Source organism: Cariama cristata, unplaced genomic scaffold (assembly GCF_000690535.1).
Source record: "Cariama cristata isolate BGI_N322 unplaced genomic scaffold, ASM69053v1 scaffold9548, whole genome shotgun sequence".
NCBI lineage: Eukaryota > Metazoa > Chordata > Aves > Cariamiformes > Cariamidae > Cariama > Cariama cristata.
This window is the reverse complement of record NW_009631629.1, coordinates 1-19,812: the sequence shown is the minus strand read 5'-3', so window position 1 is coordinate 19,812 and position 19,812 is coordinate 1. Positions and strand designations below refer to the sequence as shown.

The following is a 19,812-nucleotide window of genomic DNA, read 5'->3' as shown; positions in this document are numbered from 1 at the left end:
AGGAATGTTACAGAAGAGCAAAAGCAATACCTGACCTAAAAATCAGATCAACATTGCTGTAAGACCTCAGTCCCAACCAGCCCCCAGCAACGGCCTCTCCAGATGCTGAGATCAGCATAACCAGGGCTGTTCAGAAGGGGCCAAACAAGATTTTTTTTTTCATGGGATGGGGACAAGGGTTTTGAAAAACTTGAGCTTTTTTTCTTGCATGTGAATCCTAAAGCGAGGGTGGGGTGGGAGTGCGTGTCACTGTCACCCTTCAAACAGCCAGCATGGCTGAGTTCTGCATGCTCTGCCCTAAGTCCTAGGGGTTCTCTCCCCCCTGTACCTCATGGCAGGCGGCAGCATCGGTGCTTTCTCTGTGTTGGGGTTCACACACACACTGGTAAGTTTTGAACTGGTTTCAAAAGCAGCTGGGAAAACAAACAAAACCCACTCTTATTCTCGAAGCTGGACATTATAGACTGTTACAGGTTGGAAGGGCTCTCTGGAGGTCTTTTGCCCAAGCCTCTGCTCAAAGAAAATGTGTTGGATCAGGTCATGCGGGAGCTTGTCCAGCGGAGGTTTGAATGTCCACAGCTTCTCTGGGCCCCTGTTCCAGTGTTTGACCACCCTCAGAGTGAAAATTTTTTCCATACAGCTAATGAGAATTTCCTGTTTTCAGGCTTGGGCTCATTGCCTCTCATCCTGTCTGACAAAAGCCTGGCTACCCCCGAGGTAGCTGTAGACAGCAGTAAGATCTCTCCTTTACCTCCTCTTCTCCCAGCGCTCATCCTTTCAGTCAGCCCTGCTGCCATCCCCTCTTTTGACTGTTCCCCTGCAGCAGCCATGTGCTGGCCTCTGCGGGGGCCAGGGGTGATGGGAGCAGCACCGCAGGTCAGAGCCGTGAACTTTCATCACTCATCCACCTTAATTAAGCCTGGATCCACTGGCAAGGGAGAAAGTGGCCTTCAATGTCCAAAACCAACCTCAGTTCTGGCTGGGAGACCCATGCCAGTCTGCCCCACAAACAAAATTCCACCTTGTCCCGTTCATTGTGATAAAGTACGTTTATTGTTAAAAACCTCCAAGCCGCTCTGCCTGCCCTAGCTGCTGCCATCGCACAGCTTGAGGCTCCCATACAGAGCACAGCTCAAGTCTGGGCCGGTGGCACACTTGCAAGTCTTGTCAGCTGCAAGAGAAGTGTCCCATTGCTGCCATCTCTCTCTCCATTTTCTTGTCTACAACGCTCACAAATTTGTTTCCTCGTAAATAAAACCTGAGAGGTTTCTGTGCCCACTCTCCCCTGTTGCCAATACCAATCCTTGTTGTGGCCACCACGTCCTGCTCCCCTGGTAGGTCACGTCCAGGTACCATCCAGATGGCTGCATCCTGAGTCAGGTCCCTCTGGTCAAAAGCCTTATCAATCCCAAACGCTTGGCAGAGCTTGGAGGGCCCGTTACACAGCTGCCAGTCCTTCAGCACCTTTGCGGGTCCTTTCCTGGAAGCGCTGCGCAGCTCTCTCATCGCATCTAAACCCTGAAGAGGTTCCAAAGAGCGAAGTAGTACTGCAGCCCCCTCCCCTGTGCGGAACAAGAACCATGTGTTAGTACAAGGTTGGTCATCCAGAACGTCTCGGCTTTCAGCCCCACCAGCCTGCGGCTCAGCTCAGCCTGACGGACCCAACCACCGGCTCTGTCCTGCTCTCGGGCCGCTTCGCTTCAAGTGCCAGGCTCTGGAGTCAGCCGCTAACCCGTGGTCGCTGCACTCTCCTCCCTCTTCTGAATGCCAGTGACCTGTAGCTCTGTGTCCTTGTCCGTCAGAGCTGACTTGCTCTTCCCCAACCCCACATCTTGATGTCACTAAGTCGAGCTGCTGCTCCAGGGCTTGCCAGAGGGCAAGAGGTTTTTCTTATGTCAGCACAATGTTCAGGAATAAATACACATATGGTTCAGTTTTGGCATAGCTATCCAAAACTGCTCCCAAACCCAGTGGATTTATAATAAACGCCGACTGCAACAACTCCAGCTAACAAAGGAGAGGAGGAATGAGTCCAGATGCTGCCAGTAGAAAGAGGCAGCTTGCAGAGTTAGGCTGGACACAGAGAAACCAGGCCCTGGGAGCAGGCTCGCTCTGTGCTGCTGCTGCTGCTGAGGGAGCCCTGGCTAGAGGTGTTACCAATCACAGAATCGGTTTGGTTGGAAGAGACCTGTGGGATCATCGAGTCCCACCTTTGCCCTAACACCTCCATGTCAGCCAGACCATGGCACTAAGTGCCACCTCCAGCCTTTTCTTAAACACCTCCAGGGATGGGGACTCCACCACCTCCCTGGGCAGCCCATCCCAATGCCTAACGACCCTTTCTGTGAAGAAATGCCTCCTCATTTCTAGCCTGAACTTCCCCTGGCGCAGTTTCAGACTGTGCCCTCTTGTCCCGTCAGGAGCTGCCTGGGAGAAGAGGCCGACCCCCACCTGGCTACCCCCTCCTTTCAGGTCACTGTAGAGAGCCATCAGGTCTCCCCTCAGCCTCCTCTTCTCCAGACCAAACCCCCCCAGCTCCCTCAGCCGCTCCCCATCAGACTTGTGCTCCAGACCCTTCCCCACCTTCGTTGCCCTTCTCTGGACTCGCTCCAGCACCTCAAGGTCTGTCTGGTGGTGAGGGGCCCAGAACTGAACACAGCACTCAAGGTGCGGCCTCAACAGTGCCGAGTACGAGGGGGATTCAAACATTCAAACACCCACTTGGAGGTGGAACAACAGGTGGGATGACCATGGCTTTGGGGAACTCCACAGCTACAACAGAGAGCGATCCGAACCCTGGTGCCAGGGAAGCTCTCGCAAGACGGGTCCCGGGGCAGAATGGGGCTGCACAGGCTGTGGGATGCTGGGCCCTGGGAGCATCACTTCAGCAGAGAAGACCTTTCTATGACCAGAAGTGAATAAACCTGACAGATTCTCTTCTCAAGTGTGATTTGCCACCCTGTCAGGAGCCTTAGGAAACTCCAGCCCCCACCCCGAGCTGTCGTAACCAGCTGCCCTCCCTGATTTTGGTGACAGTGAAGCAAAAGTGCAGCTCGGAGCACAGACCTTCCCCTGTGACAAGGATCTCCAGCCCAAGTGGGACATAAACACTTCCTTGGTATTCCCCACTGGACAGCAAGGAAGGTCTTCGCGTGACCTTGAGTGGGCGAGGAGAGCGCCTGGTAAAGCCGTCTGTGTGCTGCCCCACACAGCACCCCTTGTGCTGGGGCCACCCACGACATTCCTCCCCACCAGCATCTGCGCGCTCAGTGATGCTGCTCCGCAAGAAACCCCTCTCCCGCCTCAAACATCTGGAGCCATGCTCAGGCCTGGCAAAGGCTTTTTTTGTAGGCACTGACACATCCCTAAGGACCTGCGATTTCCAAATATAGAATCCTTCTCATATTTTGTACAAATCCCACACTAAATTACCCTCTGCGCTCCTAACTGAGCCTATCAACTGAGGACCTGATTTCTGGCTTTGCAAGGTGTGCCTGTTGCCCTGAACCTGCTCAGAGCCCCCGCTGCCCTCAGTCCAGCTCGGCGAAGTCAACAGACTTATTTCTAACAGCTGTCAGCAATCTGTTCCCAGGCACTCCCTTCTCTAAGGAAGGGGATTGATGCTAATCTGGCAGCCAAAAGCTGCTTCCCTGTACTACAGCGATTTAGCGCTCAAAGGTCATTTTAGATTTTTAAGAACATGCTCCATGTCCTAATTCTGCTTTTTATCCATGCACAAAGAAACATCCTTCACATCAGGATGCTGCCTCGCTCGCCAGGAACAACTGTGGGATTCTGAGCAATCACTAATTACACTGCTTGCTTTCAGCCATCACAAATTCAAGTGGAAACTGTGGTTACACTTGAACCGAGGCCTTGGGAGTTCCAGTGAAGAGAGACAAGCGCCCAGAGAAACTGCGGGTGCTCCCAGAGCATCGGCAGGGGGTACCTGGCACTTCTGTCTCTGGCTGCTCTTTCTGCATTTCCACCAGGAAGTTTTCCCACTCTTTCTAGCCATGTGCAAGACAGACACTGTGCTCTGCTCGGAGTCGACAGCCCCTGAATGTGACAGCAACACCACAAGAGCTTTGGGAAGAGGTGGAGACAGCAGGCAGGGTAAGAGGGCAGGGATGCCACGATGAGCTACTGCCTTCTCTGTCCCCACTCCCCTGGGCTGATGTTCAGGTCCTCCTAAGCATGCTTGCACATCAGAAGTTTTATTTTAACTACCAAAGAGTAGCTGAATCCTTCCACCTCGACTCCTGCCTGCCAGAGTACTTCAGCCTGCCTTCCTCCCCCTCTGCAGCCTGCAGCAGTTTGCTCTTGGCAGTTCTCTGGCTTCAGCATCTGTCCGACACGGACACAGCTGCTGACACGCCAGCAGCAGCAGTGCCAGTCCAGAGATGCTGAATACCTACTTCCCGTGCCTAAGAGTCACTCCATATAATGAGTAGCATTCAGAGCTAAAAGCTGGGCTCTAACAACACCACAGAGGCCAATTCTCTCCCTGAGCAGCTAGAAATCATAAAACAATAGGGAAGTCCCACACCCCCACTGCGCTGCTTGCTGCTCCTTCCCTGGAACGGCTCCAGCTCCCATTCTTGGAAACAGCTCTTGGCCACTGGAGAGAAAAAAATTTTCTCCTCTGTCCACCCGTCTGACTCACTGCTCCCGAAACACTTCCTTCGAAGTCCTAGTCTAGGATCCAAAAGTTAGGGGGAAGTCCATGCAGTGTGACCCTGGGCCTGGGATCTTGATTTTACAAGCTATTCTTTCAGATCTAGCAGCAAAATCCACACCTTGGCAAACTCCAGAGAAACAGATCACAGCAAAGTCAGAGAAGCTTGACTGGCATCTACTCTCTTCCTGAAGTGAGGGAAGCCCAACGTCCCTCTTAACCCTAGGGAAGGTGCTTTGTACTAAGATTATTGTGCTGCTCAGGACATACTGTAGGATTCATGCACACTGAAAGACATTGGTTATATTTTTCTTCTATAAACTCCTCTTCATCTATGATTTCTCCAAAAAACCAACGTAGTGATGCCCGCCATGGCTTCAGGCAGCATTGGACTCGGTGATGGGAAGACCTCTCACAGTAAAACCCCACACGATGCTGCAGCTTTATCTCAGCAACGTGCAAAAAAATTTCCCCTTCCTCAGTGACAAAAAATATTTCAGCCTACCTTTCAACTCATTATGGTTTTATGAACGCAAGGATACAGTCAAGTGAACTCAACTGAGCACACTAACAGCCACAACTTCTCACCCCAGCGAAGTGGCAAAACAACCTGCTACGGCTGAAGTGCTTCTGACGTCTGTCGGCAGCATCAGCCTGGGGACACTACAGCGGTGCTGGCTCTCCAGGTAAAGTCCGTGCTTTTGTAGCTGCTCTACCAAGCAGCTCTGCTGGTGACACACCTTTTCCTATCCCCGAGTGATACCGCTGAGCCTGAAGTCTAGCATAAGCCAAATATAGAAAACAGAAGAGAAGGTTTATTCCACCTGGTGTTAAACCAGACAATGCTACAGGGTTACATATGAAAACAACAGATCTCTGAAGAGCCAGAGTCTCATGAGCCAAATGCCCCACTCTTGACAAGCTAAGTAGAGGGGAGCAAGTACGAGCGGCATATACAGCTCTGCCCATCTCATTCCGGCCTCAGATCCTGAGTTGATTAAGGACCAAGAAGGCCCCAGCATGATTCAAGTCAGCGTTAGAGTACCTTTTAAAAACAAAGTCTGCTGCAACAGTCTAATTCATGCTGCTTGCCTGGTCCCAACAGCGCGTGTGCCTCGGACAGCCCTGCGCAGCGTCTGTGCCAAGGCGGCAGGCACAAACATCGCAGGGACAGTGCAGCACCCTGGTCTCTCTCCAGGAAAAGGACGGCTGCCTTCATTAAGCTAGCAGCTCCAGATCAGCTCTGCAGTCACTCACTTCAAGAGTTTGAGAAGCAGCAGGACAGCAGTGACTGCCAGTACTTAAGAGGATATACTGCTTCTCTGAGCTGCCTGCCTTCCCACAAGGGTCCTGTAATTTAAGCAGCACAAGGACTTGCCTACACTACAAAACTAGATAGTTTAAGCCATCTAAGAATTTGTTTGTGATTATTAGTTTGTGCTAACTTTACTAAACCACCTAAAACCACACTAGATCTCAGTTAAATTTATGTGCTTGTTCCAACAGTCTCCAGAAATAAATGCTTTGTTAAAAATCAGCGTATGATTGCATGAGTATTTGGATGCAAACCACCTCATGGCCAAACAGAAACATCTTTCAAGAGTCATTTGGAAAATCCCTAGAACTGATTTCTCCTGACATCAACCTCAGGGTTTCCCCTAATTCTCTTGTCATTCAGTATGAACTTTGCTTACATGCATCCAGGTCAAAATTGAAATGGCTTAAGATGGGGTCAATTTGTGTGTGTTTGAAGACATCAGGGTACTCCAAACACCTTTCTCCTTCTCCATTGCTCCAATTTGCTGCAGCAACGCCATACAGCATTCCCAGATGTAAACTCCAACTACTCACATAAAGCAAGTTGCTCTGCTGTCCTGAAATTTGTGTGCATGCTAGACGTGTTCTGCTCCTCCCCTCCATCTACAGAAAGATAGAACAAAACTGGAAGAGACTCAGGGACAGGCAACCAGGATGATCAAGGTGACAGACTGGCTTTGGAGCAAGAGCGTAAGGAAGGAACTAAGTAGATGAGAAACCTTCAGCTTGGAAGACAGCTGAGGGGAGAATAGGAAAGATCCCGGGAGATCACAGGAGGCAGAAGATAATACATGGGAATAGATGCAATCATTCCACATTCTCCACTGTTTAACTCCTGGTGCTCTGCAGCTTTGCAGTGCCAAAATCCAAGAAAGAGTGATGCAGCCCTGGGACATCACTGGAGATGTGCCCTTTGAAAAGGAAAAGCATTTAGTGTTCTCCCAGTAATTTGTGCTCAGTCTTTCCAAGCAATACCTTCAGAAATAATGTTCATATTCCTTTTATAGTCTGCTGGTCAGTCACTCAGGTTTTCACAGCATTCCCAGAAGTACTTGGATATTTTGCATCAAATTCCCTGCACAAAGATGATGAAACCTATTACATGAAAAGTTCACGCTACAAACAGAGCACGGTCTGTGCTACTAAGACAGACCAAGTTAGGCCACAACAGACGTTTTGTTTTGCCAGTGTTTTCTTGCGTTTTCTGCACAGCCACAGCCAAATTCAAAACAAAGTTTCCAAGACATGTCCCATATCCAAAGAATGAAATGCTTTTGCCTTCTACCCAGGCGTGTAAGTGCCACCATGAAAGACGACTTCCTCAATCCTTCTCTCAGACTAAACAACAGGACAGGCTTCTCCATCTACGTGAAGATGAGAAAAGCATCTCAGGTATGATTCCTTCTCAAATTCTTTCTTTCAACACATCTGCACATGGGCAAATATACTGAAGGAGTAAATCCTACCTACGTAGATGCATCTGTGATACACAACATGCACAGCCATGCGACATACTTCAGGGCGTTCCTGACAAAGTTGGTAGTGACAGCTGTGCTTGGTGTCAGCAGAGCTGCACATAGGACAGGCTGATGGAGAACAAGTTTGTAACAAAAAAAATCCAACTAAATCCATCACAACAGTGAGCTCGTTAACTGATTGGCTACAAAACTAAACACAGGTATACAAGGGAAAATTTCCCAAAGTATAAATTTCAAAGAAATCTTTTTAAAATTCAAATGCTAAGCATCTTTTTTAAATAAAAGTTATTATTCCTAATATTTCAAACACTAAGAATCCCATCCTGAACAATGAACTATTCTGCTTTCGTTATCTGAACCGATTTGGCAGAGACAAGGTATTGAAATTCGCATGCGTTCATCCACCAGACTCCAGGCCTCCATTTAGAAAAACAGGCTCTTCCCCCACCGTATAACCTGGCACTGGTTTTCTGCTTGGCTCCTGTCCAAAGGCCAAAACCTGAGGATTAATGGTCACTGTTACAACATTTGCTTTCCACTTAGGAATATACAAGTGGTGGGGTTTATTTAAGCTATATCTTTGTAATGGCAAAAAAGAAAAGAAATTATTTCTGAGAATTTTTTTTCTAACAAAATGAGTATTTATCTAAGAAATACCTGCTGGTATTTCTGAATATATATATTCAAGGTGTCTAATTAGCCAATAGCTTTTTTGCAAGGCAAACACTGTATTCTTACAGAAAAGAAAAAACCCAAATTTTAGAAGCAACACTTGCATGTAAGAGGTGCTGTGGAAGGAGAGTCTCAGTAAATTGCAGCATAATTTGATTAGGGGTTGATTATGTTATCTTGAGAATAATAAAAGACTGAAGATTCTGTAACAGTCTGGGTATTCTCATTTGGATTTTTTTTGGTTTGTGTTTGTTTTGGTTTTTTTTTTTTAAGATACAGCAAAGCAGCCAAAATGCTCCTAACATTGACTGCTTGCTTAAGCTTGGAACGTGTCAGACCATTTTGTTTTCCCCAACATTTATAGCTTCTGAAGATAAAGGTAGGAGACAGAAGAGTTTCTTGTCATGACAACAGACACCAAGATTTAGGCTGTCATTAAGACTGCAAATTTACTTCTACAGCACCACTTTCGAGGAGCAAAGTTCACTGAATCAGATGAATAAGCTCCATCCTATCAAGATTCTCCTCCAGTCCTTAGTCTTTATTTCTGTGCCTGAACAGCTCTCACAGCTGGGACCAAAACGCCGCCGGGCTGGTCACTGTGCAGTGGTCCTGCTTGCAACGTTGAAAGTTAATACGCTGTCTGCCCACTGTTATGTACTGTTCACAACGGCAAAACCCAGGTCCCAAGGAAAGATTACGACAGCAAGTCACTGACTTCACAGAGCCCACAGGGAGCTCAGAAGTGATTGCAACATGGCGAGCGTAGCTTGAACTATCAGTCCTATGCTGTAGGCATTAAATCTCTCTCAGCCTCAACTTACCTTGGCTGGAAACATTCACACAGAAATAAATCCCGTAGATCTGATACACGTACAGAGTTCCTGGTTTCATGAACATTGCCGCGTTTCGTTGAGTTTGCTTCCCACCTTTCGAGTGGGAAGCTTCATCTTCCCCACCCAGATAAGCTTCTGTTTCAACAATCCTCCCCCAGAGTTCTCTGCCATCAGGAAGTTTGCGAACTAAAATCTGAAAGAGAGGTCAGAGTGCATCAGTTAGCCACCCTCTGTACAAAATAACCAGAGCACAAGAGCTGTGGAAACAAAGAAGTTGGAAAAAAGGACCTGATGGTACCACATACTCTCCTCTCCAACTAACAGTCCAGTCTGTAAGCTAACGTGAACTTTTTCAGCTTCTACTGGCCCAGCCACAGCCCAGTACAAGAAGTTCCTACCCGGCATTCACCTCACAAAATGCCTGTAGCGTCTAGGTGTGGCAGTATCATGAAGAACCAATTTATGATCCTATATTCAGTAAAGCCCACAGAGTTGCTTTTGTGGTTATTTTCTGTGTTCTCTCAATCCACCAGGTTCAAGGCAAAAAAGCACCACCAATATCAACCTTGAAGCATCATGAATGTATATTTTTTAGATCAGAAGAAATATGAGTGGCACAATGAAATAACTACTATGATTAGATAGTCTCTCTCCACAGAGATGTTTCAAACAAGTCCTAGTCCCTAACCACAGAGATAATCATGCCCAGATGAGTATCAATGCTGTTTCTGTATTTTCTGCACCACAGAGAGGGGCAGTGCAGAAAACAACAGATCTTTATTATTACAGTGTGTTCCTTGCTGCTGGTACCTCCTTAAATAAAACAAAGCAGATTCGGGGAGGCGGGGAAACCAACACATGACAGTGAAAAGATTCTCTTTCAAAATAAAACAATCACTAAACTTTGTACAAAGGCTTTTGTGGTTGGACCTGATTTCTAAACTTCTTATTTTACTTAACATGTGTTTAAGAAATACTGCAGTATAGTCTCATTTAGGCAACAGCTATCAGTTTAATTATACTATATTCAGCACTTCCATATTTGAAAATCAGCCATTCAAAAAATGACCTTCAAGAAACAAAGCTTAATTCCTAACAGATGTTTCTGCTGGACTGCTAATGCAGTTATTGACCCAATTCAGTACTGATGCTCCAGAAGTCAGTTTGAATGCTGCAACTCTGGTATATCACAGTTTCCATACAGCACTTCTCAAATTGTTGAAAACAATCAGTTTATTGTTTTTATGAAAAATGCAGTGACTTCAGAAAAGCACTGGTGTTTAGCAACTGCCTGTAAACACCCCAAAAGCACACCCATGTGGCCACATTTCTCTTTCAATATGACGAAATGCACTGGTTAGATTATGATTTTAAAAGCATGCGGACATTTCCCTGGTGCACCAAATATTCACAGTTAAAACAGTTACAAAATGGTGATCGTTCACAATACCTGACAGTAAACTATTTTATAGAGGTTTTTATTTTTCACTGAGGATGTACCTTGGTGTTATGACAGTTCATTCTGAGAGGCCATTTATTGTGTGTATGTTTTGGGGTATTTTTTTTGTTTCCAAGAACTCAAGCATCACATTTAAAGTAAACAATATTAATATACCAGGCGCCTCCAAAATTTGGTGGAATGAAGACAATCAATGAAAGAGTAAATTACCATTATAGTTATAATTCTAAGAAAATGAGAGAACAGACTGGGTCATGGGAGACTAGGGGTTATATTTTAAAGAAAATCTAAAGATAGAAATCATCTGGCTTGTAATTCTAGGCCTAAATAGGAAAGGTATAGAATTAGGACTAAAATATCATCTGCCCAGGGTAACCAAATCCATAAGGATGGCGGGGTCATTAAGACAAAAAAAAAAAAACAAACATAAAAATGCATCAGTCCTGGGAGATTTCAGGTATCCGCATATAGACCAGGTAAATATCACAGCAGGACAGGACACAAGCTATGTTTTTTTAGACACTGTCAAATGCTTTGCAGAGCAAGTAATCAGGGATTTCACAAGAAAAGCCTGAACTCTCAAACTGATCCAGAGCAAAATGCAAAGTCTTTTCCAAAGACTTATCCCTGAAAAACAACTTTGTATCATGATCATGAAGTATAAAGTTCAGTGGCCTCCCACAAGCATTAAGGTCCAAAAATAATCTATTAGAGTTCTGCTTACCAGCAAAAAGGGGAAACTACATAAAGTGAGGAAGCTTGTTAGGAAGAACTTAAAAGAGGCAGCCAAAGGTTAAAGCTGGAAAGGCAAGCCTCTAGCAGGATGTCTATAAAGATAGCAAACACACATGACATATCAGAGAGAGGTTAAGACAGACCAAAAAAATCCCAGCAGGGTTAAAAAGCAGAGCAAAGGTGTCAATTACAAGCAAGACAATATCCTTAGAAAATAAAAAAAAAAAAGCTAGACACAGCAAGAAAGGCCAAAAGCAACAGTTTGTGGAACAAATTCCTGAAGTTATCTAAACCAATGAGAACCCAGGAAGTCTGTTCACCCTACAGACAATAAAGGTATAAAAAAAGACTCAGAGAAGATAACACCATAGCAGTGAAACTAAAAACACATTCTGAAATTGTCTTTGGGAGGTCCCAGACTGGAACTTTTTATATGGAAAACACTGGAGGAACTCCCTCCCATGGAAACAGCAGGAGAGTTTTCTTGAAGGACTTGCTAAGCAGAAGAGACATTTAATCTCCCCACTCTGATTTGGCTTTCAACAAGGTCCAAAGATTCCTCAAAGCTTCTGCAATGGGATAAGGGAGAAGGTCCTTTCATGAACAAGTAGAGGCTTGAAAACTCAGAAACAAAAGATAGGAATAGCAGTTTTCAGAGTGAAGAGAGTTGAACTGTAGGACTGTGGAGTCCTAAACATCTCCACGCTAGGGCCTGCGCTGCCTCTCATATTTGTGTTAATAACCTCAGAAAGGTGATCATTAGAGAGCTCACCATGTGTACCGACGATATCAAGTTACTCAAAACAGCAGAAATAAAAGCAGGTAGTATGAGATACAACTTCCAACGCATACAGGGCAGCATAAAAGAAAGTACCATGCAGTCTGCTGAACTTGCAGATAAGAATGAAATATTTGAGTAGACTGTGACAGCGGATACTGGTCAAGAAAGGCCAAGGGCCTGCCATGCTATTAGCATCACAAGATAGTAAAATGGAGGCAGAGAAGGAGATGTTGCTGACTGCAGAGCGTTACTTTCCACTGGGCTAAGCAAGAGCCAAAAACCAAATAAAGGAACACCGGAAAGGAAAAGAATGGGCCTGAAACAACCTTCAAACCTCAAACAGCAAAGTACATTTCAGTAAACCAGAAAAAAGGGAGAAAAACTCCACAAAAAACTAGTTCTGAAATGTGACAGTAAACTAAACCTGAAAAATTACTTCTCTGACTTCATTTAAAATAGATTTGGCTACTAGTCTTTAAATTCCACTGCACTTAACAAGAGAAGGAATGAGAGTTGTATTCCTAAAATAGCAAAGCCCTGGAGTCAAATGGCAAAAAAAGAACTTCATCCTTTTACACCAGGTTATTAGCTAGCACATGCTCCAGTACAGTAATCTCAGTGTTCGCGTCTTACCTGTCCCAGAAAGGACTTGGCCAGACTAATACAGGGCTGGTTGAAAAAATCTGCTTCTAGCTGGGAAGAATTTTTTTTCTCCGTTGCAAAATATTTGCTGCTTTTTGGAGAAGAATCCCCATCAGGCGTAGCATTCAGGTTCTCCAAGGCATCAAACGGAGGGAAGCTAGAGTTGCTCTGTAGAGCGCTTAATTGAGCTAACAGCTTTCTTTTTCTTGGCATAGTTCTAGAAAATTGATATAAACGTAATTAGGAATATAAGGTTTATTTAAAGTAACTCATTTCCACAAACTCTTACTTTTACACATCTCTCCACAACAATGAATCTGAAAGCTACAACTAATTGGACTACCTAGGCAAACTACAGAAGCAGGTGACAGATTTCGCTGTGTCTACATCATGCTAGGCAAATATTGAGCTCTACTGATATGCAAACAGAAAACTGCAGTTTGAGTATTCATCTTTTAAGGACTGCATAAGCAACTCTGCACTACTCAGCAGTAAAAATAAGTCTGCGAACTGTTAGGTTAGGAAATTCAGAAATTGAAAACAAAAATGAACCAGTTCTACATACATTTTACCTAGAGCTAACATAATCTGTTAAGCAGACAGAAAAAAAATAGGAAACAACCATCTCAAAAATTGTGCCAACTGAGAAAGTCCACAGAAGTCATGTATCATCATTTTAAACAGTAATGTAACTGGATCAGAATCTAAAACTCCACAGGACACAGAACATTTGAGCTGGGAGATGCTCAGACACAGGGACAAACTTGTTTATCATGCTGTAGACACGTTTGTGTTAGAACTTCCACAAAATAAGTTTTAAATTCAACCTACCAGAAAGATGAAGAGTAGTCTGTTCCAGTCAACAGTATATATTTGAGGCAAATACGTAACCTGCGATTGTTCTGGGTTTGTCACCAACTTACTATGTAAGCTTCAAAAAGTTAATGTTTCTTTTTCTGTGCCACAGTCCGTATACCTGTCGAACAGGAACAAACTTATTTATTCACTGTATAAAGCACTTTGAAATAGGCTAAGAGATTTTGGAGCTGGAGATCACAGTTGGAGATACCAACAGTGTATCCTTAGCTCAAACTCAAGAACAATTTGTAGTTTTCTATTGGTCTAGCAAAAGACCTTCTCCCATCTGGGGCATTGCTGGAGATGCTCTTTAGCCTTTTTTATACAAAAGCCTACGAAAACAGTGGGGAATGCACTTTTCCTATACTGAATACACAAAAAGCTGAAACCAAACTTTTAAAATTTCCCCATTGGCACTAAATTTGGAAAGCGTCAGCCTCCTAAAAGGACTCTTAGAAGAGAACGAAAAGACACTAGGTTTTAGAAGATGCCTCATCAGTTCTGAAATTCAACCACATGTAAATATAAGGGAAAAAAGCAAAGGTTCAACATCATACATAATTAGAAATGGAGAAAGAATCCTCTATACAGCTGAACCTGCAAGGAAAGTATATACATAATTAAGCAGCCGTTGCCACTCATTTTTCACCAGATCATGAGCTTTTAAAAATGACTACAAAAACTTCCACCATCAAAACCAATCTTTATCTTGCTCTGATGTTTCTCACAAAGAAAGATCCACCAGCAATAGTTTCATTGAACTGCACTGAAACAAATTCAGCATCGCTACGCGCTGGATCACCAGTGCCAATTCCCCAACAGCATTACATTTCACTTCAGAGGAATCCAGACACAAACATATAAAAATAGGTGGGGGCAGGGATCACATTGGCACGACCGGCAGAGAGATGGGATGGTTTTATTTTTTTTCAAAACATCTAATTCTTTATTGCAGTAAATCACTGATGTCAGAGACTTGCCACAGAATGGCCAGCTCCGTGTCAGGTATTCTGCTTTCAACTGTGGCTTTCATCTGGTGGGAATTCTTAAAAATTGTCAGAAGTCACCAGCCTGCCTCAGACAAAATTGCACGGTGGCCTTTGCAAATGAGAGTCCTGCTGCAAATATGAAAAAGGGTTGCAAGAAGCAAGGGATGGAGGAGGAACACGTCCCCATATCAGACTGACCCTCTAAAAGACTCAGTCTTCACACTGAAGACAGTGCCTCCAGACTTCTTTGACAGTATTAACTGGAACTTCCAGTTCATCAGCCATACATAAAGACATGCTGAAATCACGGCCAATTTGAGTGGAGCATTAACTCGTTTGGTAATTTGTGCTCTTATGGAATGCGACATCAGAAACAGGATCTGAGTTACCAGGCACTTACTGCACTTCCAATTAAGTAATTCTTAAAAGCTGCAAGTGCTCTCATGTAAATGTTATACTGGCAGCCTTAGGGCACTTGTAATTTCATTGCTATGGGCTGATCCTAGACAGATCTCGGCATCTTCAACTCTCATTAGAAACAGCAGTAGGAAACTGCCTTTCAGTCAGGAGAAATGGGATTGCTTTAAAAGCAAAAATGCAGAATGGGGGGACTGCAACACCATCTCAGAAATGCAGAAAAACTCCAGTCTACCCGTTGTCCCCCTGCTTGTTCATACCAAGATATGAAACATAAAACTCTATACCTCAAAGCCTATCTATGCTTGCTACAAAAGATGTTGCTTGTAAATACAAATCCCTTCTTGCCAATGAAAAAGCACACTATAGAAGATAGTGTGTATCAAGTATCCAAGCCCTATGTATTGGGGAAGCAACAGACGCAATCTCTTCACATGTAAGTCTACAGACAAATTCTGCAACCCTTCATTTCTATCTAGATTTTCTTGCTTGTATAGTAAACAAGTTCTACTTCTGTGCCTCAAGTAAGAATCAGCTCTGGGTTTAACCGCTTTTTACTAATCCTGTTGTAACCAAACTAGCTACCAATTGTTAAGTACATGTGTGAACGCATGGACAAAAAAAAAAGTACAGAAGTCAGAAAAGGAATATCAAGAGCTGAGTAAGTCTGCATAAGTGCCTAAAGTGTTCAGGGCTGCTGGGCTAGTCTCAGGTAAGTGTTTAGGGACACTGCAAGCCAGAATCAGAAAGATGCTAAAAATCTGTGTAAAATGCAGCTCAGCAGCAGATACACCCTGTAGTCAAGGCACAACTGAGTCTACACAGGCCTCTTTAATCCTTCTAATAGGACTGCATTGGTAGGTATTTCCTTATGTATTTAATGAGCTTTCACTAAAAGGAGGTTAAAAAAAAATCCCACTGGTAATTTGCATGTACTTTTGGCTCACAGGTCCAGATACCTGCAGCTGCAAAGTTTTCCTCACGCACACGTATCTTTCTGATAGCACGATAAAGAAGCATACATAAGAACACATTGCCACTTCTGGAGAGACAATTCCTCATACTGATTCCCAGTTGTACAGATTTTATGTGGGAATATATGAACGGTCAGTGTTGGGTCAGACCAAAGATCACCTCTCCCTGTATCCTGCTCTCCAGCACAGGTCAAAAGCGGGAGCCTAGGGAAGAACAGAATAAGCACACAGTGCTTCTCCACAAGTCCTCTGTGTCTCTAGACCAAAACCTTCTGAACCAGGCAGAGTTTCTGTGCACTTAGTAACTGTGAGCTTATGCAGTCTTCCCTGAGCCTGTGTAAAATCATCCAAACTGAGACATTACTTATGAAGAAAGCTTCACAGAATTAGTCATTATGGCTCAAAAACTCACTCATTTTGTATGTGAAATTAGGACCGCTCCCCACCCACATGAATCAGTTTACATTTGCAATTCACCACCCTCAGCCCTCTTCTTTACCACCTCAAATGACATAAAGCCAGCTGGAAACATTGTTTTTCCAGGTCATTTACAAAACATCCCTGGGGCACCCCAATGGTGACCTCCAGCCACCATGAGGGCTGCCCATTTACTCACATCCTCTTTCCTATCTTTGCACCAACTGTTTATTTATGGCAGGGAACTCCCTTATTATGTCAAGGGCTGCTCAGGTGAGGGCTCCTGTTCAAAAGCTTCCTGAAATCTGAGTACACACTGTAATCCCGACCTCCCAACATGCTCATCTATACCCTCAGAGAATTCCAACATTTTTTTAAGGCATGACTTTCCATTACAAAAGCCACGTTGGCTCTTCCCCAATATACAATATTTATGCAGGTGTCCAATAATTCAACCTTGCTATATTTTCTACTAATTCAGTTGGTAGTGGTCAAACTTGCAGGTCTGCAGTCCATAGCCCAAGAAGTCTCTTTAAAAGGTAGTGACACCTTCGCTGCATCGTTAGCAGCACTGTCCCTGGGGGCTTCATCTGGTTTTTTCCTGCCTGTTGTCTATTTGTTCCATAATCTCTTATCCAGACACTTCATTTTAAACCAGGTCCTTCAATGAGTTCTTAGCAAGGAGGATTGCCATCCACATTTCGTGTCAAGTCTAACCTATTAGTAACCAGAAGTCAGTTAGTAACATACAGCTTCCTGGACAACACTGTGAGAAGCAGGCAAAAAAGTATCTTCTGGCAAGAAGAGTGCAGGCAGGAGCTAATATATATACTATAACTATAAATATTAAGTCAATCTCTCCTCAGGCAGACTTTGACACTATGTGCAATCCTGCTAATACCTCAAAATTATGGCAAAATGAATGGTTTTCTTCACCTTACTGAGTGCTGGGGATGCTTGCATTTCCTGCAAGATGTCCTTGCAATTCCAGTCCTCACTCCAACTGCCTACTGGACCTCTTGAGCTTTTTGGAATTAAACTTACGCATCGTTCTGTAAAGAACAAGGAAGACAAAAATGAGGGAGAGTGATGAAAAGTAATTAAAAACCCAAAAAGCCTTCGCAGCACAATTATGTTCTGTTTTGGTTGACTCTCTTGAACCATTTTGGTTTGTTCTGTTTCCCCACCCTCCCCAACATTCCAGCTGCTATTTTTAACTGAGTGCCAAACTTGCATATTAAATGAAAGCAAACAAGTTAAATGGAATACTAACAATGGATGTTAGCTATCTCAGCCTCCTGAGATTGGATTTAACCAAGGCAGCATTTAGTCAACCAAGCCAGCATTTAGAAAGGCCATAAACACTGACCAGGAAACGGACATAAGGATTCAAAATTATCTGCAGTTCAGGTTTTTTCTTTATATCTACATTATTTGTGGCAAATGTATATTGGGCTAATTATCCAAGAGCTGTAAGTCTTATTCTTTTCCACTTATATGTCAGCAGTGAGAACACTCCTGATTTATAAAGCATATTGAAAGAACTACGGAAAGGGATATAGAACTAGTTACACTTAGGTCTTAGGCACCCATCTTATAAAATGACTCTAGAAAACACATTCCTTCCCCAAATCTTAATATTTCATGAGAAATAATTTAGTTTTGGCATGGGGATTTCACTTAATGACCACAGATGTCTCACCTAAGCCTTCATTAATGCATTGACAAAAAGGAAAACTTATAACTCAAATGCTCAAACATCTGAACAATATCCACAAAGAGAGTTCCACTTAAGAGTTCCTGTTGGAGTGCCAGTAACGTAAAGACTAAGAAGAAAAACATAAACAGCAAAGATACAAAGATTTACCTGCAAAAGGATCCTGGAGTTGCTCCCTGCATGAGCATGGAAGCAGAGAGTCCTCCTGAGAAGTCAGTCCTAAGCTCAGGCTCAGAGAAAGAAACTGCTCCACTTTCTGTCTTACAAAGAAGGACCATGTGAAGTCCTACGAGAAGTCTTTGACTTCAAGAGAGAGAAAAAGAACAGATTATTTCAGGCCAAGCTACTCAAAGAAAGGCCTTAGTATTCATGCTCTGCACAAACCACCTGAATGCTCCAACAAAACCATGGGTAGGGAATCACAGCCACACTTTGTAATCAGTCATGAGACAGGCTCAGTAACAGCTAAGGTGCTGCTCAAGGCGACTAAATTGGGACTGATTCAATGCACATGCTATGAGCCACTCTCCTTAGTGAGAAGGTCCCTTCTATTTTCAACCAGAGGATAGGCTTGTTCTACATTTAGCAATTCAGGATTAATGTGTAGGCTATATTCTTGTTACGGAGAAACTATTTGTGTGTATTTTGCATTGCACTGCCAGACGCCGTTAAACAGTTACAGTCAGAAAACAGAACACTGGATCAAAGCCTGAACAGATGACGGTCTGCAGACATATGAGTGTAAATGCAGGTGAAGATAAACAGCTGATGTAACATCCACCATGAAAGTGGTGGACATTTTCAAAACACCAGAACAAAGCCTTCAGGCCCTGTATAAACAAAGAAGCATCTGAGGAGAATGGACAATTTCCTGCACCGCTTTGGATAATATGCTGTATGTGGCAATAGCTTGCTAATGGCAAGTGAGACAAAACACTTCTGATGATATAACAGAGGAACAAAAGCAAAAGTCTCTTCTATAATAAGATGCTTCCAGGAAACCAGCAAATCACTGCTGACTGTAGAGGCTGTGAAAATCTGAGTCAGACACAGATCTGAACCAGTAGAGCACAAAGGCGTTCTCGTTATGCCACAGTAGCCTTGTTTCTAACATGGCAATCTTATTTAGAAAAGCCTCAGCTTTTTCAAAACAGGTTTGCAGCACATTTCTGTAGACAGGGTATTTTTCCTCCTTATAGGCTCCAAACCATTGTCGTGACACATCTGTACAGCAGCTGCTCTTCGAGCATTTAACTCTTCTCCCAAAATGTCTACAGCATATATTATCAATTTCATAATCTGTTTACTTAATTATGTATAAAAATGCCAAAGGAAGCAGTCTGCAGAACAGAAGTGACATGAGAGCTGGGAAATCACTGTGCAACCTTATTCAAAGTGCATGTGTGCACCTTAGTTAACCAGCTGATCACAAGCCTCTTGCCCCCCACCTGAACCGCGTTCAGAAAACGGGGATATTACCTTTTCCTTAGTGTTCATCGCATAGTCTTTGCAATATCTTTGATTCACAACATACATAAAATAGTTTTTATAGTATTAGAATTGGTCATTTCCATACGCAGGCCTGTTACATGGCTATAAACATGGTACTGATAGCCGTGAAGGCAATGCAAAACCCCTCACAGCTTTTCCGACTAGATACGTGGGAAGCACTGACAACTCCTGCTTGTGAAATCTCTCTACGCAAACCTGGTTAACGTGGCACTAAGCAGAGCCTACAAGTACATCATTTTTTACACAGTGCGGTAACCAGCACGCCCGTGTTTTCAAACGGAGTCAGGCCTCGGAGCAGCAGCGCCGGCCCGGGCTGCAGCGGGGGCAGGG

The 19,812-nt window shown here is 44.0% G+C and overlaps 1 protein-coding gene across 1 annotated transcript; it reads right to left on the bottom strand.

Moving 5' to 3' along the window:
• Window positions 1-1,034: 1,034 nt before the first annotated feature.
• On the bottom strand, window positions 1,035-12,811 carry MPG (N-methylpurine-DNA glycosylase). Its single transcript, XM_009706029.1, has 3 exons — window positions 12,590-12,811; window positions 8,970-9,174; window positions 1,035-1,562 (listed from the first exon to the last, which is right to left on the bottom strand). Exons 1-3 carry the CDS (start codon window positions 12,809-12,811, stop codon window positions 1,168-1,170), a joined length of 822 nt encoding a protein of 273 aa, XP_009704331.1. The 3' UTR covers window positions 1,035-1,167.
• Window positions 12,812-19,812: the final 7,001 nt, after the last annotated feature.

Excerpts from the sequence above, each read along its gene's own strand:
- MPG (XM_009706029.1), bottom strand. The coding sequence starts at position 12,811 with ATGCCAAGAAAAAGAAAGCTGTTAGCTCAATTAAGCGCTCTACAGAGC. Across the intron at positions 9,175-12,589 it reads CCAAGTCCTTTCTGGGACAG|ATTTTAGTTCGCAAACTTCC; the intron begins GTAAGACGCGAA and ends CCTCTCTTTCAG. Across the intron at positions 1,563-8,969 it reads TGTGAATGTTTCCAGCCAAG|GGGAGGGGGCTGCAGTACTA; the intron begins GTAAGTTGAGGC and ends TGTTCCGCACAG.